Below are 24,816 nucleotides of genomic sequence, written 5' to 3' on the forward strand. Positions count from 1 at the left end.
TGTGCTCCCCGTCTGTGTGAACTCTGCTTCCTGGGATTTCTCCCCACCCCATGCGTGGCTCCACCAGGGCTTTTGGTATCCTTAAGTGACATACCTGAATGATCCATTTTCAGTGGGAGGGCGGAACGAAGGACATTTTTTTGTGCACTTAATTTTGTTACAGGAGTTTGTTTCTTTTCATTCCTCAAATAACCCCATGAGGACTTTTTAACCCGCCACTTTATAGGTGAAGAAGTTGGATACACAGCGGCCTAAAGTGGTGCAAACCCAGGAAGCAAGAAGGAGAAATTATAATTCCCGCCCCTCCCGCCCCCCCTGCCCCCGCCCCCACTCTGAGCCTAGCTCATCGCTCAGGCATCCAGCAATGTTTGTGGAGTGAATTAATGAACGGATGAATGAATGAATGAATGCCGGTCAGCTTACAAAAGGAACTCGGTGAGAAACGACACTGGGAGAACATCCGAAGTACCCTGAAAAATACTTATTCCAAGTACAGACGGGGTTCAGTGGCTGAAGAAAATCTGAAACACTGAGGCAAGCTCAGCATAAAAGAGAAACGTTTGTTTAACGCTTTCATGACTAAAAGTATGTCTCCGAAGAGCAGGCACAGAGGAGGCATTCGCAGTCCACAAAGCTCGCTCCTTAGGAGAGCCCCGGAACACCCGTCGGGTTTTGTTCACCAACTTCAGCCGGCCGCGGGGGCGGGCCGGCGCCTGCCCCTTTAAGAATCTGGTCGAAGTCCTTTTCCTCTGCCTGCCCCGCCCCCTCGCGGAGCCGGCGCGGCCCGGCTCCCACCCCTTTCTCCCCCGAAGGGCTTAGCTACGGGCTCGGCTGACCGTCCGTCACAGAGGCGCAGTCTCTGATTGGCTGCGGGGCGGGAGGCGGGGCGGGAAGGCCGGAGAAACAAGTTTGCTGGCGGCGCCCAGGCTGAACCGCAAAGCGGCGGCGCGCTCGGCGGCGTTTGGGAGCCGGGGGAGGGGAGCGGCAGCGGCGAGGGCTGAGGGACCTCGCGCTCGCGCGGCCTGGGGGGCGGCCTCTGAGCGCGGCGGGCGGAGCAGCCCGGAGCGGTGAGTACCGGGGCCGGGCTGGGGACGAGAGTCGGTGTAGTTGCGCTCGCGGCCCCGGCGTTGGCACTTGTCACCACCCACCCCGCGCCCCCGCCGTGTGAGCACCCCCCCGGGCAGAGTGAGCCTTGCGGGCCCGCCTGCCAGGGGTGCAGCGCCCCGGGGCTCGAACCCCCGGAATCCCCTCGTGCACCACGGGGTCTCGGGGCCGGGGACAATGGTGGGGAGTGGAGGTCTGGAGAGAAGCACCCTTCCCAGCTCCGCTCCTCCGGTCTCGTGCGTGCCTGGGGACCCGGCGAGGTTATTTGCTTGAAAGCTCTGAGCGACGGAATGAATTGTTTTACAAATAGGATGTTGCGCGCGGGTGCTTCAACTTAACCGCCCCCCCCCCCCCCGGGAGTGCTTGATTCATTGAGTCCGCAGACTCTCTTTTTAAAAAATTACTATCGATCCTGAAAAGAGGAGGCTGCCTGTCTTTGAGGATGTGAGCGGCCCGGGCTCTGCGAGGTAGTCCCCGCGCACTTGACGCCGAGAGGCCAGATGGCTGCCTGCCTCGTGCAGAGAGAGGGCTGAGGGGCTTCCCCACGGGAAAGATCGTCCACGCGAGCCGCGGCCCACTTGCGTCCCACCTGACAGGGCCCCTCGTCCTGTGCTGAGAGCTTGGAGCCGCCGAGGAATGGGCACCCGCCCGAAGTCCCGCCGCCCGGGGTGGCCGCCACCCTAGCGGTGCAGAGCAAGCCTCCTTTGGCCCGGCTGTCCGGTTCACTCCGTTCCACCCTGGCTCCGGGACCCCGCTGCACCTGGGCACGCACTCCTTTTCCCCCTTGTGGTTGCTTGAGGGATCTTCGGGTTGGGAGTCCGTGCCCCTGAGGGGCAGCGTACACTTCTGCGCTGGTGTTTCAAAGCCGCCCCCGCCAAATTGATTTCTGCTCTCTTTGAGCAGAGGAATCTTTATAGAGACCTTAACAAAGGGGTTGGGGTGGGGACCGACCCAGGACCACCGCAGGTTTAGTGCAGCGACTCTTGTTCCTGCTGGGTTGCTTTGGGGCTGGGTCAGGGCTCCCTGAGCTTTGGCCCTCCTTGCTGATTCAGGGTGGAGAAGGCCAGGTGTCTGGGCCTTTTGGTTTCACTCTGGCAGCGTGCTGGAGGGAGGGAAGTTGCCAGTGGCCATAAGAGAGGAGGCGGGAACCCCAGCGGCTTGTCATGGGCCAGACTCCAGTGACTGTGACTTGAGGTCAAGCCCTTTCGGACCCAGGGCCTCAGTCGCCCCATTCATAGATGGGTCTGATGCTCCTTGAGCCCAGGTGCTGTTCTCATTGCTTGCTCCAGGGTGTTGCTAAAGGCTTGCATTTGAGGACTGGGAGGAGCAGCACCCAAAGCCCACCCCACCCAGGGGGCAGGTTTGGTATTCTTCTTAACATGGGGGCCTCGAATCCTCAAGACCTGCCTTTGAGGATGACGAGTCAGTCTTCTTACAGGCCGGGCAGCTGTCTCCGCCTTGAGTCATTCCCTTTGTCAGGAAGTGACTCCACAGAGGTTATTAAAAGGAAGGTAGTTAATGGTAGACACCTTGGTCCTGGGGCTGCAACCGGTTTTATGTTTGCAGTGCCCAGAAAGGAGCTGGGGGCGAGTTGCACACTCCCCCTAGGAGGCGGTTTCTGCAGCCTGATGCCCCTTAATAGCATCTTAGACCTGCAGGTGCTCCGTGTGGGAGAGGAGAGCAGGAAGAAAGACCACATTACCCGGGCCTCGGACTTCCTGGGCTGCAGGGGAAGGAGGCTTGGCTCTTTCCATCTCTCACTGTGATGGGCTAGGGGCGTAGAGGGAGTGTCCTTTAGTGGGTGGTGTGTTCATTCATGTGTTAATTAATGTTTGAAGGGGCTTGATTGGGCCCACGCCTTCCGGGAGCCCCCCTGGACCAGGATGTGCTGCCACGTGGGGTTACGAGGTGCCCACGGTACCCCCAGTGAGACAATGAGGGGATCTAAGGGGGGCACAGGAGGGGAGCATGGGTGGCGAAGGCTTCCTGGAGAGAGGATGCTCTGATTGGGTAAAGATGAGAAAAGCAGGTCCTGGGCTACCGCCTCCCCGACCCATTCACGCTTCTCCCAGAGGCCGCTTCATTGGCAGCCTCCAGGCTGGCGCAGGTTGAGGGCAGAGAGCAGGCAGGTGGGAGACAGTGGAAAGGTTAACCTGGGACTGTGGTGGTCTGGCCCAGGAGTTCCCCCAGGAAGATGAGGGGCCTTCCTGGATGCAGCCTCTCTGCGCAGGGAATCCTGGGAGGTCCCACCCCACGAACCCCCAAGACCAGCCTGTGCCCTGAGCCCTTAGTCGCTCTGGACCCACCAGTCCTCAGTGTGGGTGTGGCCCGTGAAAGGAGGGGGCCAGCAGGTCTGGCACGAGAAAACAGGGTGACCAGACACAAATGAATTGGCTGATTGAGATGCTGGTTTTCATCTAATGTGGTAAATTTCATAATTGAATTGCTTTAGGCAGCCCAGGCTGTTGAAGTGTTTTCCCAGCCAGAAAACACTTAGTTTTCCCAGACATCTGGGGGGCGGGGGTGGCAATGGGGAGTGTGTGTCCGGAGCTTTTTACACCGCCTCCCAGCAGGCCTTTCTCCTTAGGAACCTGGGTCTGTCCGCAGGTGATGGCATCAGTCCTGCCTCCCCAGCAGGTTCCAGTCCCTTTCCCGGATCCCCTGGCCCCTGAGCCACACTCCTCCCACCCCAATCGGCTGAAGCTGATGCCTGTCACCTTCAGGTGCTCACCTGGCCAGCCTGACTCCGGGTCCCTCAGCCGTGCATTAGGAGCAGGGAAGGGGGCATGTGGGGCTGGAGGTCAGACGAGGACTCGGGGCTGGGAGGGCTCCCTGTTACGAAGTCTCTTCAGCACCAGGTTGGGGAGCGGGGAGAAGAGCATGGGCTCTTTGAACCTGACCTTCTCCTGGGGCCCCAGCCACCTGCACCCACCCTGCCCCCTCCCTTTAGCGCCAGGAGACTCTGTTCTTTCTTACTGGTAAACCTTTCCTTCCCAGCCCTGTCACTACACTTTTGGATGAAAAACGGTAGGCGTGTGTGGCTCATCAACCTGTTTTTAGAAGTGCCAGCTCTGTGGTCTCAGAAATCCAGTTAAGCTGGGAAATTCCAGTGCATTTTCTGCAAATACGCAACGATCTCCTAAGCCGTTCCTTTCCCCACAATCGTCTCCAGCACCCCTGGGCTGGACAGAGTTTAGAAGAGGGTCTCTGGGCCTCACCTTGTTTCAATGTGACCGAGACCAAGGCCACCTCTTTACCGGCCATCTCGCAATTGGAATGCTCGCACCTGGAAGGTGTCAGCAGATAAAGCCCTGACGGTGGGGCCTGGGGGGTCCTGCCCTGCCTGGCTGTGTGACTTCCTGTAGGTCCGCTTACCTCTCTGGGCCTCGATTTGCTCTTCTGCAAATTGGGTGGATGCTCTTCTGTACAGTGCATCTATTAAATGTCTTGCTGTTAAATCTCAAAAAAGATTTTTGGTATCACGTCATTTTATAAGGCACGAGTTACTTGCATAGCTCTCCTGGGCAGGAGGGGCGAGGGGCAGCTGGTAGAGTGGAAGGAGCTGAATTAGAAGGCAGGAGCCTGGCATCCTGGTTCCCAGCTCTGCCTCTGACGACGGGTGCTGGGCCTTTGGGCACGTCACCTTCCTTCTCTGGGCCCTCATTTTTTCCATCTGTAGAGTGAAAGGGGCGGGTAGTAGGCAAGCGCCCCACTTCCTTTTCTTTCTGGGTGAGTGGAAACTGAGTCCGACTTTCTCGGTAACTCCAGAGGGACAGGGCTGTGCCCTGCCTCTGGCCCCTTGGAGTCTGGGGCCCAGGGGTGAATGGCAGCAGGTGAGGGAGCACTGAAGTTGCTCCCTCCACTCTGGAACAGATGGAGTGAATCTCGCCTGGCAGGTGTCCCCTGGGCATTCCCCACACTTTGCCAAGGAGGTGCCTGCAAGGCCAGTCTGATGGCTCCTCGTGTGAGGAGGCGGGCGGCGGGGGCTGAGCAGGGCCGTGGGAGAACTGTGTCAGACACCGCCAGAGGGAGGCCCACATTGGCTACGGTGTGGCTCCCCACCCACTTCTGTCTGCCAGGAAGGCGCCTCCGACTGGCGGCCGCCCCTCAGAGTAGCATGCAAGGGATAGGGTGGAAACTGGAAGCCTGGCTGGTTTTCTGCCTACTCCTTGAAGGAGAGGCCGACCGCAGATCAACATCGGCTGACCAGAATTGATCTCCTAGTTAAGATAAGGAAGGCTCGGCTCCTTCAAACTCCAGGACGAGGTGCCTGCCAGGTTTGCAGTTGGCCAGGTCAGATTCATCTGCTTCGTCTGGCCTGGGGTGAGGGCCGAGATACGGGGGAGCTTTTTTTCTCGAAAGCCATGGTGATTGCATCCTCCATCCAGTGTTCAAGTCCTGCTGTGTCCCAGCTGGGCTTGCGAGACCCCAGGCAGCAAGTTCCTTAATCTGCGAGTGAGGGCCTGTGTTGTTTGCAGCTTTGGAAATCGGATAAAGCAAGAGGTACAGCTCCATTCAGGCAGTGAACATGTATTTAGCACCTTGTGAATGGCTCACCCTGGACTAGAACTGGGAGGGGAAAGTCAGCTTCAAAGAGGGTTGTCCTTGGAATTCCACTCAGCCTCTGGCTTGGGAGACAGACAACTAGCCGGGTGGTTATGGCTCAGCGCTAGGCTGTGAGTGATGTGACCAGAGCCACAGGACACACGAGGAAATGGACTGTCGTTGGTGTCCCGATTCTTCATGTGGCCAGTGAATTTTTAAAATTTTGTTTATTTTTGGCTGTGCTGGGTCTCTGCTGCTGCACACAGGCTTTCTCTAGTTAGAGGGAGTGGGGATGACTCTCTAGTTGCGGTGCTCAGCTTGTTGCTGTGGTAGCTTCTCTTTTGCAGGGCATGGGCTCTCGGTGCACGGGCTCAGTACTTGCGGCTCTCGGGCTCAGTTGGTCCGTGGTATGTGGGATCTTCCCCGACCAGGGATCAAACCTGTGTCCCCTTCATTAGCAGGCCGAGTCTTAACCATGGGACCACAAGGGAAGTCCCCAATGAGTGTTTTTTTGCAAGCTGTTTTCTGCCAGGCTCTGCAGTGAAGCAGAGAACAAGGCAAGATCCTTACCATCCTGGAGCCCCCATTCAACTGGAGCAGGCAAACAACAGGTAGATAAATAAATAGAGCTGAGGTTGGGCTGCAGGAGGTGGGTGGGGTGGGGTGGCAGCGTGAGGAAAAGGATCAAGGTGGGGCATCCGCTTAGACTAGGGAGCCTAAAGAAAGCTCCTCTAGGCTGACAACGTTGAGCCGAGACCTCCAGGACAGCAAGATGCAGCCGTGGGAGGATCTGAAGAAGAGGGTGTCAAACAAGTGCACAGGTTATGAACGTTGTGTGCTGGAGAGAGGTTTGAGATGAGACCCAGAGATAAGCTGCTCTTCTGATATGTATAGAGGCCAAGAAAATATGTTCCTTTTAAGATGTTTTATTACCTTTAATGTCAATCATACATTGGTGGATTCCTTTATCAACAAACAGTATCAGAAGAAGTGGAACCTGCTATGAAACCAGCCTGGTCCTTGGTATCTGTCTGCAGTTTGGGGCATACCCTTCTCATCCCCCTTTTCTTATGCAGATTTTGTCCTTATGTAATTTGGATCGCACTCAGTATTCCAGTGTCTATCACTTAGTGTGTGGGTGGATCTTGTTCCCTTTTCACAGCTGCGTAATATTCCACAGCATGGCCAAAGCACTATCTTTTCTTTTCTTTTAGTCTCCTAACAGGGGACTTTTGGATTGTGTCTGATTTTTTTTTTTTAAACCCTCCATACAAGCCATGAATTCATGTACGTCTTGATCATGTATCTTTCTGATCTTTAAATTTTCATTGTCCAATCTAAATGCTTCTTGCAAAGACTAATAAGCCAGTTTACTCTCCTACTGATGGTGTCTGGGAGCCCACCTCTCCACCCATACTTGCTATTATCTACGTTTTCCTTTTTAGCTAATGTGATTGGTAAAAATGATCTCATATTCCTTTTAAAAAAAAGTGATCCAGTTTATTCAGGCTTCTGGTTTTGTAATCCATCATTGTTTTTTCCAGAAGATGAAGGTTTAGCGAGCGCTGGCTCTGCCTCTCGCTGGTCTCCTGACCATGGCTGGGGACTTAGCCTTCACCCTGCGTGCTCATCTGTGAAATGAGGCCCTTTTAATCCCTGCCCCCTGCCAGGCTGCTCTGTGTTGTGCATGGGGAAACATTCCGGAAAGTTCATTTTATGCTGAAAAGCTCTGCAGACATCATGGGTTTTACTAGTGAAAGGCGACTATCTGGAGCCTGGAACATCTGAACGGATGTGAGTGTTTCTAAGCAGCTAGTGTGTCCAGGGGAGGGGCTGGGATGGCTTTAGGTGGGATGTCTGCCTTGCATCCCTGAGATGGAGGAGGCCTCATCCAGCCCAGGAGGGTAGAGAAAATTCTCTAGCTGGTCCAGGGAAAGGCTCAGAAAGGGGCATTGATCACCACAGACTGATCCCTCCTTTATCTTTTATTCAGTCGCTAAGTAGTGCCTGACTCTTTACGAGACCCCATGGACTGCAGCACGCCAGGCTTCCCTGTCCTTCACTGTCTCCTTGAGCTTACTCAAACTCATGTCCATCAAGTCGGTGATGCCATCCAACCATCTCATCCTCTGCCGTCCCTTTCTCCTCCTGCCTTCAATCTTTCCCAGCATCAGGGTCTTTTCCAATGAGTCGGCTCTTTGCATCAGGTAGCCAAAGTATTGGAGCTTCAGCTTCACCATCAGTCCTTCCAGTGAATATTCAGGATTGATTTCCTTGAGGATTGACAGGTTTGATCTCCTTGTAGTCCAAGGGACTCTCAAGAGTCTTCTCCAACACCATAGTTCGAAAGGATCAGTTCTTGGCGCTCAGCTTTCTTTATAGTCCAACTCTCACATCCGTACATGACTACTGGAAAAATCATAGCTTTGACTCTATGGACCTTTGTTGGCAAAGTGACATCTCTGCTTTCTAATATGCTGTCTAGATTTGTCATAGCTTTTCTTCCAAGGAGGAAGCATCTTTTAATTTTGTGGCTGCCGTCACCATCTGCAGTGATTTTGGAGCCCAAGAAAATAAAGTCTGTTACTATTTCCAGAGGCCAAAGGCTGGGGCTCCTAGAACTTTGTGGATTGCCATGTTTATTACTTTGGGGGTCTTTGTCTGTTTTCCTGTAATGGGAGGCTTTAAAATAAGCAAAAGATTGACCCAAGAGCTTTTGTACTTGATGTGGAGACAGGCAGGGAAACTGTGGGGCCTAATGAAGGAAAGATGGGTCCTGGAGCCTCAGGCCCCACAGTGGGGGAGGTAGGGAAGCTGGTGGACCGGAGTCCCTAGAGAAATTCATCTCCACTGGGATTCAGGAGCCTGGGGACATCCAGCCAGGCTCTCCTGTCCTTCCCCAAGTGGGCTGTGACATGGTGAGCCCCTGTCTTGAGGAGCAAGCAGCATCCAGGCTTGGCTACAGTTCCCCTGCAGCAGCATGGGACCTCAGGCCTGGTGAAGGCGTCAGCCTGACCTGGTTGGGACGGCCGCAGGGCCACGGACAGGAAGGTGAACTGAGCAGGGTGACAGCATATGAACAAGAGGACAGTGGCACTCCCAGAGGGCTCTGGTCAGGAGGCGTCCTGCCTTTTTAGCTCTGCAGCCAGTGAGCAGGAGGCGAGGCGGCGGCGGCCGTAGCTGCAGATGTGTTTCTGCCTTTATTTGTTGTTGTTCAGTCACCAAGTCATGCCCGTCTCTTCTGCGACCCCATGGACTGTAGCAGGCTGGATCCTCTGTCCACGGGATTTCCCAGGCAGGAATAAGGGAGTGGGTTGCCATCTCCTCTTCCAGAGGATCTCCCAGGCCCAGGGATCAAACTTGCATTTCTTGAATTAGCAGGCAGGTTCTTTACCACTGAGCCACCAGGGGAGATCTTTTTGCAGTTATTGGGGCTGGGTTTTTAATGGAGAGAGTGAGGGGAGTATCTCACGCAGGAGTTGGCAGTCAGCGGGGGCAGGGCAGGGCTTTCTGGCTAGGTGCCCCCTCACTGCACACCCAGCCCAGCTCAGAGGGGCTTCGTGGAGTCGGAGTCAGATGGAGTCCCCAGGTTCAGTTCCAGGCAGTGGGATGGACTGGCCTGTCCGTGTCACAGGAAGTTGCAGCTGCTATTTTTACCGCTCCAACTAGGACTTTTTTACAGGAAGGTACAATTACAATACAAGCAAAATGTCAGGGTTTGGCTGGTCAGCTGAGCCCTGGGAGGCTGCCACAGCTCGAGGCCGGGACCGCAGCATGGTCCGTGCATGTGTAAAGTGAGACTCATTTGCCTGTGGACACATACCTACCCTGGGTGCTGGGTGACTTCCTCTGAACTGCCTGCAGTGTCTGGGGTTTTTCCTCCAGGCCAGAAAGAGACCTTTGCTGGGATTTGCCCAGATTGGTGCCCTGATTGGGGCACCTTGACCTTGTGATGGGTCGCACGGTGGTGAAGCCAGCCTGGACAGCTGTAAGTCATTCTGTTCCTGACTGCCCGGGAAGTTGAAATCTTATCAAATGAAATTATTTAGAACCCACCATGTGATAGCCACACTGCTGAGTGCTAGGGGTAGAGGCGGGTTAGACAGACCCTGCTGTAGAGCATCACCTGTGTAGCAGTAAGGACCCAGAAAGTGCCAGTTGTCCCCGTTGGACAAGCACCTGATTTTTTTTTTTTTTAATATTTGTCTGTACCAGGCCTTCGTTGTGGCACACGGGATCTTCAGTCTTTGTTGTGGCGGATGTTTAGTTGCAGCAGGAGAAATCTTAGTCGCAGCATGTGGGACCTACTTCCCTGACCAGGGATCAAACCCATGCCCCATAGATTGGGAGCTCAGAGTCTTAGCCACTGGACCAGCAGGGAAGTCCCCACCTGATGTTTTTAATGTATATGCATTATGGCTAGAGGACAGGCAGGGCTTATGTTAGCTTCTGTTGCTGCCTAACAGATCAGTACTAACTTAGTGGCTTAGTACCTGTCTATTAGCTCACAGTTCTCTGGGTCAGGAGCTTGGACTGACTCAACTGAATTCTCCACCTAGGCTGTCACAAGTCCAGGGTCAAGTGCCAGCTGGACTGGGCCTTTATCCTGAGGCCTTGGGTTGGGGGTGGGAGGGGGATTCTGCTTCTAGGCTCATTCAGGTTGTTGGGAGACTCAAGTTCCTGGTGGTTGTAGGACTGAGGTCCCTCTCCTCCCTGGCTGTCAGTAAGTGGGCTCCTTAACTCCATGCCAAATACCCTTTCACCCCACCCCACCTCCAGGCCAGCAGGACCCTCAGGTCCTTCCCTGCTTCAGATCTCTGACGTCCACTCCTGCAGTCAGCTGGAGAAGACTCTGCTTTAGAGGATTCATGTGATTAAGCCAGGCCCACCCAGAGCATCTCTCTATTTTAAGGACTCCTGATTAGTTAGTAACATCATCAGTTATGTCTGCAACTCACTTTGCCATGTAGGTAACATGGTCATGGGGTGGAGAGAGTCATCTTTGACTTTTTCTGCTAAGGGCTCATGTCAACAGGGATTATGATAGCAGCAGTATTAGTAATCTCTGTTCTCTTGAGTGAATTTTGTGTGTCTCACTGTGCTCTTTACATGGGCTGTCTTTTATTTATTTGGGTGTGTTGGGTCTTAGTTGTGGTGTGTGGTCTTTCCCTGTGGCGTGTGGGATCTTAGTTCCCCAAGCAGGGATCAAGCCCTCATCCCCTGCATTGGAGGGCAGACTCCCAACCACTGAACCACCAGGGAAGACCCTGGACTGTCTCATTTAATTCTCAGGATAGCTGTTGATATAGGAACAGTTATTCCCCCCCCCACCCCACCCCCATTTTCCAGATGGAAATACTGAGGCCCAGAGACTGTAAGTACCTTGGGCCAGTCATATGGGTAGACACAGCAGTGCTGGGATTCAGAGTCAGGGCCTTAGCACCTTACCACCCCATCAGGTGCTTGCGGCCAGCATCTTCAGTTTGAGTCCTGTGATTGGCAGAACATCCTTTAGAACACGGAGGAAGGTTGCTCTTTCCCATCCAACCTTTAAAATACTTAAGTGTGAAACATGCCTGTCACACTGCAGGTTAGCACAGCAGATACTGAGGGCCACTCACTCGGATATTTTTGAACCTTATTGCAGTGGGTATTTGTGGTTCATCTTCTTCCCTGCTCAGCAATATTACTGAACATCTGATGTACTCCAGGCAGCAAAGAAGACACAGAATACCGTCCTCAATGAGTTGGAGATAAAAATAAAGGCAGAGTACACGATACTCTGAAGGAATAGATATTGCTGGGCTAGAGAAGAAATGTCACAGCGCTGCCGCCTAGGCCAACGGCTACTAGAATGTTAATTGCAGGAGCTATTGTTGTTTAGTCACTAGGTCGTGTCTGACTCTTTGCAACCCCATGGACCGTAACCCACCAGGCTCCTCTGTCCATGGAATTCTCCAGGCAAGAATACTGGAGTGGATTGCCATTTCCTTCTCCAGGTGCTCTTCTGACCCAGGGATTGAACCTGGGGCTCCCACATTGGCAAATGGAGTCTTTACTGCTGAGCCCCTGGGGAAGCCCTAATCACAGGAGACAAGACAAAAACTCTTCTCCTGACTCTCTGCTGTGCTCCTGGTGCAGCTCAGGGCCCAGCAGCTCGCAGGCGCTCAGAAATTACTTGTAAGATATCTTTTGGGTTGGTTAAAACATTTGTCTGAAGTTTTCTGAAGGATGGAACAGAAAAACCTGAGTGAACTTTTTGGCCGACCTAATACTGTGTCCGAGGTCCTTACACGCCAGACAGATATCAAGTCCAGGAGGCTTACGGAGAGGGGGAGTGGGGCTTGAGCAGGAAAACAGGGGAGGAGAGAGCTTTAAAGTCCAGCGTGTGCCCCAGCGAGTGGTGGGGGGCGAGGGGCTGGGGAACAGTGAACGAGACTTGGACGTCAGAGCCTCCTTGGAGGCTTTTGAGCAGGTGGTCCAGAACCAAGTGTCTGGCACCGGAGTGCCAGGAGAGGGGCAGCCCAGGCTGCAGTGGCCAGGCCCGCCCCTTGTTTCTGGAAGAAGTAGCCACACAAGGGACCCGGGAAGCAGGATTTAATGGAACTTGGTGGGGCCAAACGATATGCTAAAAATGTATCTATGAATGAGTTGCAATTTCTGGGCACCCATGTATTTGGCTATAAATACACATTACATGTGTAATTTCAAGAGACCAAGAATTATCAGCTGCGAAGCCCAAGGGCAGCAGCCCACGCCAGCCCCTGTAGTTTGCTGTCTCAGGCCCTGCCCTCTGCAAACCGCCAAGGACTGTTATTTGGGGGGAAATGAGGGGCCCTGTGGCGAGAAGACAGCATCTGCGGATGGAGGGAGGAGCAGAGGGGCCTGGGTGCCCCGAGGGGAGGCTGGCGAGTGGGGATCAGAGGGCGGCCCTGGCGTGCCCGGTGCCCGCATGCTGGGGAGGGGCTCTCAGGAGCCCCTCTGAGCAGGTGATTGCCCTGTCACTGCCCATCACTTTCCATGGCAGTTTCTTTTTCTGAGTTCTTATTTTAAAAACATGGTACACGTGGAGGGTGAGGAAGTTCTGCTTCTCACAGCATAGTGCTAGAAAGTCCCTGGGATTCTTTTGGGGTCCACGGCATCAAAGCTGTTTTCATAGTAACACCCAGATATTATTTGCCTTTTTCACCCATTCTCTCCAAGTGCAAAACCCCGTGAACCAGTGTTTTCCAAGTAACCATTGCACAAAGCTACCAAATCACGCATGGGTAAATGAGCCAGAGTGCAAGATAGACCGGAAGACGGGAAGGTCAGAGTATGTATGTTCACCACACGGCTCGGGTCCCACACTGCAGTTGATCTTTAAATAACTGCTGGTCAGGCTACCCTGGTGGCTCAGTGGTAAATAATCCGCTTGCCAATGCGGGAGATACGGGTTCGATCTCTGGTCTGGGAAGATCCCACAGGCCGCAGAGCAAGTACTGCTCAACAAGTCTTAGCGTTTTGTCAAAGAGGAATATCCACAATAATCTGGAGAGGCTCTTAAAATCTCCTCCCTTTACCAACTCCCCGTCCAGGTGAGGCTGTATTTTCTACTAGTCTTCAATGAAAATATTTTACAATGTTTAGGAGTATGGGATTCATAGATACATACTACGATATATAAAATAAGCAATGAGGATTTACTGAATAGCACTGGGACCTACGTTCAGTATCTTGTAATAATTTATGATAGAAAATAATCTACTATATATATATATATATATATATATGTAACAGTCACTTTGAACACCTGAAATTAGTACCATATTGTAAATCAACTATATTTCAATTAAAAAAAAAAAACACTTTTAACAATAAATTGGATGCAGAAGCAGATAGAGAATCTGGCTGTTAATACAAAAATTTTTTGAAATTAGATTTATGAAAAACAACTTATTTATGCTAACATATAGCAAGTTTATTATTATTTTTTAGTTAACTAGTATACATTTCAATTTTGTCTCAATTTTAATTTTGTATGTGATAAATATCAGTAGGTTGAACCACGTAGCAGAAGCCCCTTAGGGCCCTCAGTCACTTTGAAATTGTGAAAAGACCCTGAGACCAAACCATTTGAGAACAGCTGTGCAAGGCAAAGCCCCTGCAAGCTGGGGGCCGGATATGAGCCCAGCACCCAGCTCTGTTCCTCTGTTTTCCCCTTCAGTCCCTCAGGGATCCTGCTAGTTTGGTGTGATTATCTTCACACCCATTTTACAGATGTGGAAGCTGAGGGACTGAATGTCTGAATACCTGGCATAAGCTCTGCAGTACAGAGGTGGCTTTGCTGGCAGCGCTGGCCAGTGGGGAGGTCCCAGACCGAAGTCCCTGCTCCCCAGGCAGGGAGGAAGGCAGGCGCCCAGGAGAGAGCCTGTTATCGCAGGCCGGGTCTGCGTCCTCACATTACTGTCAGATGTGTCACGCGTGCTTCAGGGTGGCATGGGGCCTGGCCAGCTGCGAGCACACAGCCTCACCCTGCCTCCTCTCCAGAGGCCCAGGAAGGAGGGCTCACGTCTGCCAAGTGGCAGCGAGGCACTTGAGAAATCAAGTGCTTTTCATTAAAAACAGCATTTCCTGGTCAGGCATACCCAGCCTTTGCAGCCAGGAAGTTTCTTCTTTCTCAACAGCTCATGAGGTGCCATTTGAGCAGGGACTTTGGGTTTTTTTGGTGGGTTTTTTGGTTTATTTGTTTTTTCCCAAGTTTTTATAATCAGGAATAAAGCTGCTGTAATAATTTGTATACAGGTTTTTGAGTGAACATGGTTTCATTTCCCTTGGATAAACACAGGGAAGACAGTGCTGCTGGTTACTGAGCAGTGATTTGTGTACGGCAGTTTCCTGGCGGCTCAGATGATAGAGAGTCCGCCTGCAGTGTGGGAGACCTGGGTTCGATCACTGGGTGATCAGTGGCTACCCACTCCAGTATTCTTGCCCGGAGAATTCCAGGGACAGAGGCGGGCTACAGTCCATGGGGTCGCAAAGAGTTGGACCCGACTGAGCAACTAACACTTGCACTTTTCATGAACATTGTATAGATACAAATGTATTATGAAACGGACTTAGTATAGCACAGAAACACAGTTAAGATGTTTTGGAAGCTAACTTTGCAATTCTTTAAGCCTGCTAACTTCTCAAGATTAAAATTTCACATTAAAACCTTAGTCCTTTCTTTGCTGAAAAAAGTATTCAGTTCAGTTCAGTCGCTCAGTCGTGTCCGACTCTTTGTGACCCCATGAATCGCAGCACGCCAGGCCTCCCTGTCCATCACCATCTCCCGGAGTTCAATCAGACTCACGTCCATCGAGTCGGTGATGCCATCCAGCCATCTCATCCTGTGTCGTCCCCTTCTCCTCCTGCCCCCAATCCCTCCCAGCATCAGAGTCTTTTCCAATGAGTCAACTCTTCACATGAGGTGGCCAAAGTACTGGAGTTTCAGCTTTAGCATCATTCCTTCCAAAGAACACCCAGGACTGATCTCCTTTAGAATGGACTGGTTGGGTCTCCTTGCAGTCCAAGGGACTCTCAAGAGTCTTCTCCAACACCACAGTTCAAAAGCATCAATTCTTCAGCACTCAGCTTTCTTCACAGTCCAACTCTCACATCCATACATGACCACAGGAAAAACCATAGCCTTGACTAGACGGACCTTTGTAGGCAATGTAATGTCTCTGCTTTTCAATATGCTATGTAGGTTGGTCATAACTTTTCTTCCAAGAAGTAAGCGTTTTTAATTTCATGGCTGCAATCACCATCTGCAGTGATTTTGGAGCCCAGAAAAATAAAGTCTGACACTGTTTCCACTGTTTCCCCATCTATTTCCCATGAAGTGATGGGACCAGATGCCATGATCTTCATTTTTTGAATGTTGAGCTTTAAGCCAACTTTTTCCCTCTCCACTTTCACTTTCATCAAGAGGCTTTTTAGTTCCTCTTCACTTTCTGCCATAAGGGTGGTGTCATCTGCATATCTGAGGTTATTGATATTTCTCCCGGCAATCTTCATTCCAGCTTGAAAAAGGTATTAGGTTGAACCCCAAAAGTTCATTAGGGTTTTTCTTTTATTTCTTTTTTATTTTTTAATTGGAGGATAATTGCTTTACAGTGTTGTGTTGGTTTCTGCCACAAAGCAACCCAAATCAGTCACAATTATACACACACACACACACACACACACACACACACACACACACACATATATATATATATCCCCTTCCTCTTGAGCCTCCCTTACCTCTCCCATTCCACCCGTCTAGGTCATCACAGCGTGCCATACTGGGCGCCCTGTGTGAGCAGGGACTCTGGAGCAAAACAGCTCTGAGTACTGAGGACATGTGCATATTTCTTGCCTTCTCTGAGCCTCAGTTTTCCCATCTGTGTAATGGGGACAATGATGGCCTTGAAGAGGTGCCATAGGAATACAGTGAAAGAAGGCTTGTACAGGGCTTGGGAGAAACACTCGCTCACAGCAGGGTTAAAAAAAAAAAAAAGTGACCTGGGTCTGGCGTAGCATCCGTCAGGTTCTTGGGGTTGTGAGGCAAAGACTCTCCTCACTGTTCTCACCAGCAGTACCTACTGTCAACTGGGTTTCTTGCTCAGCCTACTGAGACAGTCTGTGCAAACCCAGCAGGTGTATGTGTACTACGGGTCTGTGTGTGTGACTAGGTAGTCGGTTTTTAACAGATATAAGAGGCAGCCTCCTATTCACAGCACGGCTCATTTTAGCAGAGAAAGCCAGTTGCTTATTGTGTGTGTGTGTGTATATATATAATATAGTCCTGTAGTACTCCACTGTATGAATGAACCACCGTTTCTTTAACTGGGCCTCTCACCCATAAACATCGAGGCATTTGCAATCTTTTGCTTGTAGCCAAAAGGCAACAGAGGGCAGGAGTCCTGGGTGTGGAGAGGCTGGGGCAGAGGGCACGTGCTTCTGTCCTTTTGAAACATCTTGCCAAAGCGCTGTCTAGCCACATGCCCCTGCCCTCCGCCCTCCCCACGGGAGGGGACACCCAGAGCTGTGTCCTGGGCTTTGACGCTTGAGGCACCTTCCCATTCTGGTTCGACACTGCCAGCCTGAGCTAGAAGGAGCTTCTGGAACACCGGGAGAAAGCAGCTCATGACCCGTAAGTGGCTGGTGCTTGACTATTTTTTTTCCCCCTCTTCTCTCTTTTTCTGTATGTTCATTTTCCTCCCAGGCTGTCACTCCAGGTGGCTTGCTGAAAGTGATATCTAGGCCAGAGTGCTCTTAATGGCTCCATCTGTGGGCCGCTGCAGATCTTTCAGGGGGCCAGACAGGAAGAGAGACAGCCTCCCTCCCCGTCCCCAGCCCCCGCACCACCTCTGTTTGCCAAGGGCCCAGCCAGTCCTGCTGGCGAAGGAGGAACCCAGGACCGGGTGGCGATGTTTGCTTTGCGCGGGGGCTGTTCTCTGCCCCCAGCTTTGTTTCTCCGCTCTGTCTCGCTCTGGATAACTGAAAGGAAACAAGTGAATTCAACAGATGGGCAAACCTGAGCGCCGAGCTCTTTGTCCCCTCTGAGAGCTGGGATGTCCGTTTCATTGGCCCTGCTCCTGTTTGCAGCAACAGCTGGGCTTGCAGACCCCCAGTCTCAGGGCCAGAGATGGTCCGGGAGGCCCCAGCGAGCTGAGGAGCAGCAGGACGCAGCAGTGGAGCCGAGGTGGCAGCGTCTCCCTGCCCCACTGAATTTGGAGGCATCTGAGCCATCCCTGTCTAAGCTGAAAGAAGCCTCTTTGTTGCCAGGTTGCTTTCATGAAGCAGGGTGAACAGAGCTGCTAGGACAATCTGACATCAAACGTCTGTAATAATTCTCCAAAGATTTTTATCTCAAAGTGAAAGTTGCTCAGTCACGTCTGACTCTTTGTGACCCCATGGACTATACAGTCAATGGAATTCGCCAGGCCAGAATACAGGAGTGGGTGGCCTTTCCCTTCTCCAGGGGATCTTCCCAACCTAGGGATCGAACTCAGGTCTCCTGCATTGGAGCTGGATTCTTTACCAGCTGAGTCACCAGGGAAGCCCAAGAATACTGGAGTGGGTTGCCTATCCCTTCTCCAGGGGATCTTCCTGACCCAGGAATCCAACCGGGGTCTCCTGCATTGCAGGAGGATTCTTTACTAACTGAGCCATCAGGGAAGCCCTCTAGAGAGTAGCATAATTCACCGTTCAGGGCAAGCAAACTTCCCTGGTTTCTCAGATGTAAAGAATCTGCCTGCAATGCAAGAAACTTGGGTTCGATCCCTGGTTTGGGAAGATCCCCTGGAGAAGGGAATGGCTACCCGCTCCAGTATTCTTGCCTGGGAAATCTTGTGCACAGAGGAACCTGGTGAGCTAAAATCCATGGGGTCGCAAAAGAGCCGGACGTGACTGAGCAACCAAGCACACCACAGCACAAAGACGTTGTTGGATACAAATTCAAAACTATGGATGAATGAATTAGTCAGTCATGGTGGTTCTATACTGCGCAGACATTAAAAATTACAGCCAGGCAGAGAGACTGCGCAGGTTCATCCCAGTGTTTGCACTCAGGAGGCCCTAGTCAATCTGTGTTCAGTGGTGAATGGAGCATGCCAACTGTGAACGGGTAAAAACAATGTAAAATAGTGTTCCGTAACCGCAACAGTGTAAAATGTTTGGGGATAAAGGCTGAAAAGAAGAAGCCAAAGTGAAAATAGTTACTCTTTTCAGTATTTCTCAACCTTAATCACTTCCCTACAAACCTTTTGGGATCTTTTATTCCTAATTGCATTCAACCCTGCCCTTCCCCTGCATAAATTTTAATACCAGGTATACTATACGGATATACTTAACCTTCCCTGGTGGCTTAGATGGTAAAGAATCTGTCTGCAATGCAGGAGAGTTTGATCCCTGGGTCGGGAAGATCCCCTGGAGGAGGGCATGCAACCCACTCCAGCATTCTTGCCTGGAGAATCTCATGGGCAGGGCAGCCTGGAGGGCTGCAGTCCATGGGACTCGACCTAGCGGCTAACACTGTATGTCTGTGTTCGGTACATGTGTCTGTGCTTCGTACCTGAAACACACAAGAGTTTTTTCAGTCCTCCAAGAGCCAGTGGCTGCCTCCGTAGGACAGTGTTCCAGCCCACCACCTCCTGACTGCCTCACCCCCATGAGAACGTCTGTGTCTGTGTCGGGGCTGTGATTCCTGGGGATCTTCATCTTTTGTATTTTGCCGCCTCTTTTGTGTTGTCTTTTCAGTAATAATGGCTGAGCTCTGGGGTGTGCCTGTGGGCCTGTCTCACTTGGTTCGTGGAGCTCACACCCAGCGGAGGGGGTCTTGGGCAGAAGCAGGGGCGCCGACCCTCCGTGGCTGCATCTGCTGGGCTGGACGTGTGGCAGTCATTTCAGGGCGTCATTCCACATCTTGCCCAGTGGCCCAGCCTGTAAAAAGCACTCAGCACAGAGCCTGGTACACAGTCCGTGCTCATCATGTGGTTTAGTAGTAGTAGTACCGCTGTAATCCCCATTCGTCTCTGAGCTGCCGTTTTCTTATTTGTAAATTACAGAACTGGGAGGCCGTGTGGTAGGATCCCACCTCTGATGCTCTTCTAGGTGAGTGAAGCCACGTAACTGCGTGTGCTAAGTCATTTGGGTCGTGTCTGACTCTCTGCGACCCCATGAACTGTAGCCCGCCAGGCTCCTCTGTCCATGGGATTCTCCAGGCAAGAATACTGGAGTGGGTTGCTATTTCCTCCTCCAGAGCATCCTTCCAACCTTGGAGTCGAACCCATGTCTCTCTAAGTTTCCTGCATTGGCAGGTAGGTTCTTTTACCACTAGCGCCACCTGGGAAGCCTAGTTTTGGCCAGTGAGATGGGGGCAGAAGTGATGTGTGTCCTTCTAAGCCAAATACCAGTGCCGCACTTGCCAGAGCTTTCTCTCTTCCCGGTGGCATGGTGACTGGTGATATGGTGTCATTTGGGGCGCCGAGAGTGACAGTGATAAGAAGAGCACTCTCCACCCCCTCGCCCCCACCACCAGCTAACCCACAGAGCACGCCACATGAGCAAGGAATATCTCTCCCCCCAGCGCCACTGAGACTCGGGGGTGTTGGTTGTTGCAGCCCAGCCTAGCCCATCTTGATTAAAACCTAGTCATCACCTTGTCAGACTTGGCTATGAGGATGAAATCTTCCATGTAAGATGCCCAGCACAGTGTGGGTACGTGGTAGTCAGGCGCTCCATCTGGCTCCCTTCCCAACTAAATTCCCCGCTGATTCTTTGCAACAGGTGTTGCTTCATCTTTCAGCAGCCTTTCACGGGCCTTGACCCCTTACCTCCTGTCCTCTGCCTCTTCTGGGAAGAAAGCCTGTTGCCCGGGAGATGCCAGGGCAGCGTGCCACCCAGACCCTTCCTCCGGGGGCAGCCCACCCACCCCGGTGGAGCTGGTGTCCATCCACACAGCATCTATCAGCTCAGAATAATAGCCCTGATGACCAGAGACCGTGTCCGCCTGGGACCTGGCTATATCAATCATGAGAGCTCAGTGGCTGCACTTAAAGCGTGCTTAACAATCGTGTGCATCAAGTGAAAAGGCCGGAGAACGTGGAGAAGGCCCTGAGGTTTCTGCCCGCTCCTCTGGGTCCTCTGGGACCCCCTGTCCCTTCCTGACTTTGGGTGTGGGCGGACAGGGTCACTACCCGCCTGGGAGCGTGTGTGAGTGTGTGCATGTGTGTGAGACCCTTTTGCGGTGGCACTGCTGCTCGCGGCCTCAGGACGGCAGGTAGGTGCCTGGCTGCCCCACAGGTGCCTCATCAGAGGGGTGGAAGGGTTGGGCTTCTGTCTGTGGGGGTGACCTCAGGGGCGGCCTCTGCCCCTCTCTCCGGGTTGCTGTTTGACACAGGACATTCTATGCTACCCGAAGAGAAGCCCCACTTACTGCCAGGCTGTGTATGAGGCAGACAGCCTCACCACTTGGCTGAGCCTCGCTGTGTTCTAGAACCGCCCCCACGGCCAGCCCAGTGCCCTGCCGGAGGGCCAGGGCTTGTGATGAGGCCAGGATGGGGTGAGGCCGCGGGGCGGGGCGGAGCAGCACCCAGCAGACGCTATAACCACGCGAGACGAGGAGGCATGCCTTACACAATTCCCGGGACTTCCCTGCAGATTTGAAACCTTCACAATCCCAAGCTGAAAAACGAGATCAAAATAAATAAACGCACAGTGGAAAACATCAACAGTTTTAAAACTGTTGCAGGTATGTCCAACTTTTGAACAGATGTATAGTTTTTGTTTTGGTTCTCTTTTTTCAAAGAAAGGGCCATTGAAAAGTAGAAGTATCTAGGGAAAGGCCCCATTGACAGTTCACTTGTATCTAGGGTCTGTGGCTCCACTTCCGTTGCAGCGATGTTACTGATTTTACTTTCAATTAGCAGTGAGATCCGCCTGCTTCATGAGGTGCTTAGTTTGTTTTCCACTTGAAACCTGAACAGATGGCTGCCCCTGCACCCCAAGAGCTCACCAAGGTGTGTGCGTCCTTCAGGTGTGGGCAGAGCGGGGACCTGGGCTGCAGCGTCACGGGGTGTCCTCTCGGAAGCCCCCTCCCGGGACCCTGGCTGCAGCATGCAGCCCTGCATGGGTGTGTTATCTGATAGCATTGGAATCCTTCGTTATCACAGTTCTAGAAGTAACCCAGACCCAGCAGGCTTGAAGAAAACCTTCAGAGTTTTTCCTGACTACAAAAATACTGCATACTTGTTAAGAAAAAAAAAATCAACTTAAAAATGGACAGAGTGGACAGTGAAAAAGCCCTTTATTCAGAAGTGAAGGCTGCGGCTGGAGCAAGGCTGGGGGAATGTCGTCTTCTGAGTTTATTCCCTGACAGTGGTAATGGCAGCAGTAATAAAACAGCCGACTGGGTGAGAGGGCGAGGGCGCGGCCGTCCCGATGCTTGTCTCCTGTAATTCTCCCAACAAACCTGTGAGGCCGCAGCTGCTTTCATCGTTCCTTTTGTGGCTGAGAAAAACAGGCCCAGAGAGGTGAACTCACTTTCCCAGGCTCACACAGGAAGGGCTGGGCTGTCTCCAGGGGCCTTGTTCCTGTGCCGGAGATCGGCTCCAGAGTGCATGCTGCCCCTCCCCTCTCCGGGCTGGGGTCCGCTTCTTACAGCTGGCACGTCCGCAGCGAATTCTTCACGCGCACGTGTGGCTCCAGGGCTCGGAAGTCCCTGGCCCTGTGTGATGGTGTCCCTGCCCATCCCTGGCCTCGCTCTTCCCTGTAGGGCCGGTGGTTTCCACCCAGCCTCTGCAACCTGCCGCTTCTCTGCCTGAAGCCTCCCTTCCCTGCCAGGCGGGGAGGGGTCAGTGATCCAGGACAGAGCTGGGCCTCCCAAAGAGTGACCTCCAAAATGCAGCTCTGGTCTCCTCCGGTGCCTTTTTCTCTGAGGGTGGCACTGGAATCTTTGGAGAGCTTGGCAAGTTTTCTTCCTGGCTCCATGCATCCTGGCTCCGCGCATCACTCAAGTTTAAGCCCACGTGTCCCCTCTTCAAAGGGGCCTGAAAGAACCCACTGTCATTGTCTTGCCTGGTGGCCCACCGCCTTTTTATTTTCTTCATAGAACTTCGAGGACGTGAAAGTGCCCTGTTCCCTGCTTTGTGTGCTCACTGCTGCCAGGTCTTGTCTGCCCCCTTCCCTACTGCCAACCCCAGAGTGCAGCCCTGCTGGGGCAGGAACCTGTCTCCCTGCCTGGCATGTGGGAGTTGTTCAGAAAGTTTGTGGAGGATGAGCAGGTGAGAACATTACCTGCAGCCCCTCAGCTGGGCCCTGGGCTTTTCTAGCTCCCTCTGGCCTGGAAGGATGGAGTTGACACCCTTATTCAGAAAATTGCTGACACCTGGCTGGGGGTGCAAGGCAGGGAGGGGTGAGTGATCCAGGCCAGAGCTGGGCTTCCCAAAGAGTGACCTCCAAAATGCAGCTCTGGTCTCCTCCGGTGCCTTTTTCTCTGAGAGTGGCACTGGAATCTTTGGAGAGCTTGGCAAGTTTTCTTCTGAATGTTTTGCCCCTTGGCTTGTTTCCTTGTTTATTTGGGTAACTTTCCAAGGAGCAGGGAAGGGATGAGCTGGACCCCTTATTATTTGGTGCCTTTTTTTGGGAGGAGGGGGCAATTTTGAAACATTTATTTTTATATATTTTTTATTTTATTGGAGTATAGTTGATTTATAATGTCAGTTTAAGGGGTACAGCAGGATGATTCAATTAGATATACACACATATTCATTTGTGTGAGGTGATGTCTCATTGTAGTTTTGATTTGCATTTGTCTAATAATAATAAGCTATGTTGAGCATCTTTGCATGTGTTTGTTGGCCATCTGTATGTCTTTTTTGGAGAAATGTCTGTTTAGATCCTCTGCTCACTTTTTGATTGAGTTGTTTGTTTTTTGGATGCAGAGCAGCAGGAGCTGTTTGTATATTTTGGAGATTAATTCCTTGTTGATCACATTGTTTGCAAGTATTTTCTCCCATTCTGTGGGTTGTCTTTTCATTTGTTTATGGTTTCGTTTGCTGTGCAGAAGCGTTTAAGTTTAATTAGATCCCACTTGTTTATTTTTGTCCTTATTTTCATTAGGAGGTGGGCCCAAAAAGATATCGCTGTGATTTATGTCAAAGAGTGTTCTGCCTCTGTTATCCTCTAAGAGTTTTATAGTGTCTGGCCTTACGTTTAGGTCTTTGATCCATTTTGAGTTTATTTTTGCGTATGGCATTAAATAATGTGCTGATTTCATTATTTTACATGTAGCTGTCCAGTTTTCCCAGCATCACTTCCTGAAGAGACTGTCCTTTCTCCATTGTTATTCCTGCCTCCTTGGTCATAGATCAGTTGAGCACAGGTACTGGGGTTTATGTTTTAGTTTTCTGTCCTGTTCCATTGATCTAGTCAGGTTTTGTGCCAGCACCATACTGTTTTGATGACGATAGCTTCGTAGTATAGTCTGAGGTCAGGGAGTCTTATTCCTTCAACTCTGTTTTTCTTTCTTAGGAATGCTTTGGCTGTTAGGGTCCTTTGTGTCTCCATACAAACTTAAGAATTTTTGTTCTAGTTCTGTGAAAAATACTCTTGGGAATTTGCTAGGGATTGCATTGGGTCTGTAGATTGCCTTTGGTGGTGGAGTCATTTTAACTATTGCGTCTTCCAGTCCTATCTCTGTGTCATCTTTGATTTCTTCCATCAGTGTCTTCTCGTTTTCAGTCTACAGGTCTCTTGTCTCCTTGTGTAGGTTTATTCCTTGGTATTTTATTCTTTCTGATACAGTGGTCAATGGGATTGTTTCCTTAATTTCTCTTTTTGATCTTTTGTTGCTGCTGCTGCTAAGTCGCTTCAGTCGTGTCCAACTCTGTGCGACCCTGTAGACGGCAGCCAACCAGGCTCCCCCGTCCCTGGGATTCTCCAGGCAAGAACACTGGAGTGGGTTGCCATTTCCTTCTCCAAGGCATGAAAGTGAAAAGTGAAAGTGAAAGTGAAGTCGCTTAGTCATGTCAGACTCTTAGCGACCCCATGGACTGCAGCCTACCAGGCTCCTCCACCCATGGGATTTTCCAGGCAAGAGTACTGGAGTGGGGTGCCAAGTATATAGAAATGCAACAGATTTCTTTGTGTTAATTCCATATCCTGCAGCTTTATCAGATTCACTGACGAGCTTTAGTGGTTTTCTGGTAGCATCTTAAGGGTCTTCTGTGTATAGTAGTATCGTGTCATCTGCAAACAATCACAGTTTTACTTCTTTTCCAATTTGGATTCCTTTTATTTCTTTTTGTTTCTCTGATTGGTGTGGCTAGGACTTCCAAAACCACATTGAATAAAAGTGGTGAGAGTGGACATCCCTGACTTGTTCCTGATCTTCAAGGGAATGCTTTCAGTTTTTCCCCATCGAGAATGATGTTAGATGTGGGTTTGTCATATATGGCCTATATTATGTCAAGGTATATTTTCTTTGTGACCACTTTCTGCAGAGTCTTTACCATAAGTGGGTGTTGAATTTTGTCAAAACCTTTCTCTGCATCTACTGAGATGATCATGTGGTTTTTATTCTTCGGTCTGTTAATGTGGTATATAACACTCGAGTGTGATGGCATTTGTTAATGTGGCGTATAATATTGAAGAATC

The 24,816-nt window shown here is 51.5% G+C and overlaps 1 protein-coding gene across 6 annotated transcripts in view; it reads left to right on the forward strand.

Annotated features, from left to right (window-relative positions):
• Positions 1–916: 916 nt before the first annotated feature.
• KLHL25 (kelch like family member 25) overlaps positions 917–24,816 on the forward strand; it is a 51,556-nt gene continuing 27,656 nt past the window's right edge. For 2 of the 6 annotated variants that reach the window (XM_025271579.3, XM_025271580.3), the window contains exons 1-2: positions 937–1,067; positions 19,227–19,272. Coding sequence is in view for 2 of the 6 variants with exons in the window: in XM_025271576.3 (XP_025127361.1) it covers positions 16,804–16,810 (7 nt within the window). In the remaining 4 variants the exon portion in view is untranslated. Of the gene's footprint in view, positions 1,068–16,669; positions 16,811–19,226; positions 19,273–24,816 lie in introns of those variants that run through there. The other 4 variants (XM_006065722.4, XM_006065721.4, XM_025271576.3 and 1 more) reach the window with 4 other exon arrangements.

The sequence above is a fragment of the Bubalus bubalis genome, chromosome 20, assembly GCF_019923935.1.
Source record: "Bubalus bubalis isolate 160015118507 breed Murrah chromosome 20, NDDB_SH_1, whole genome shotgun sequence".
In the NCBI taxonomy this organism is placed as follows: Eukaryota; Metazoa; Chordata; class Mammalia; order Artiodactyla; family Bovidae; genus Bubalus; species Bubalus bubalis.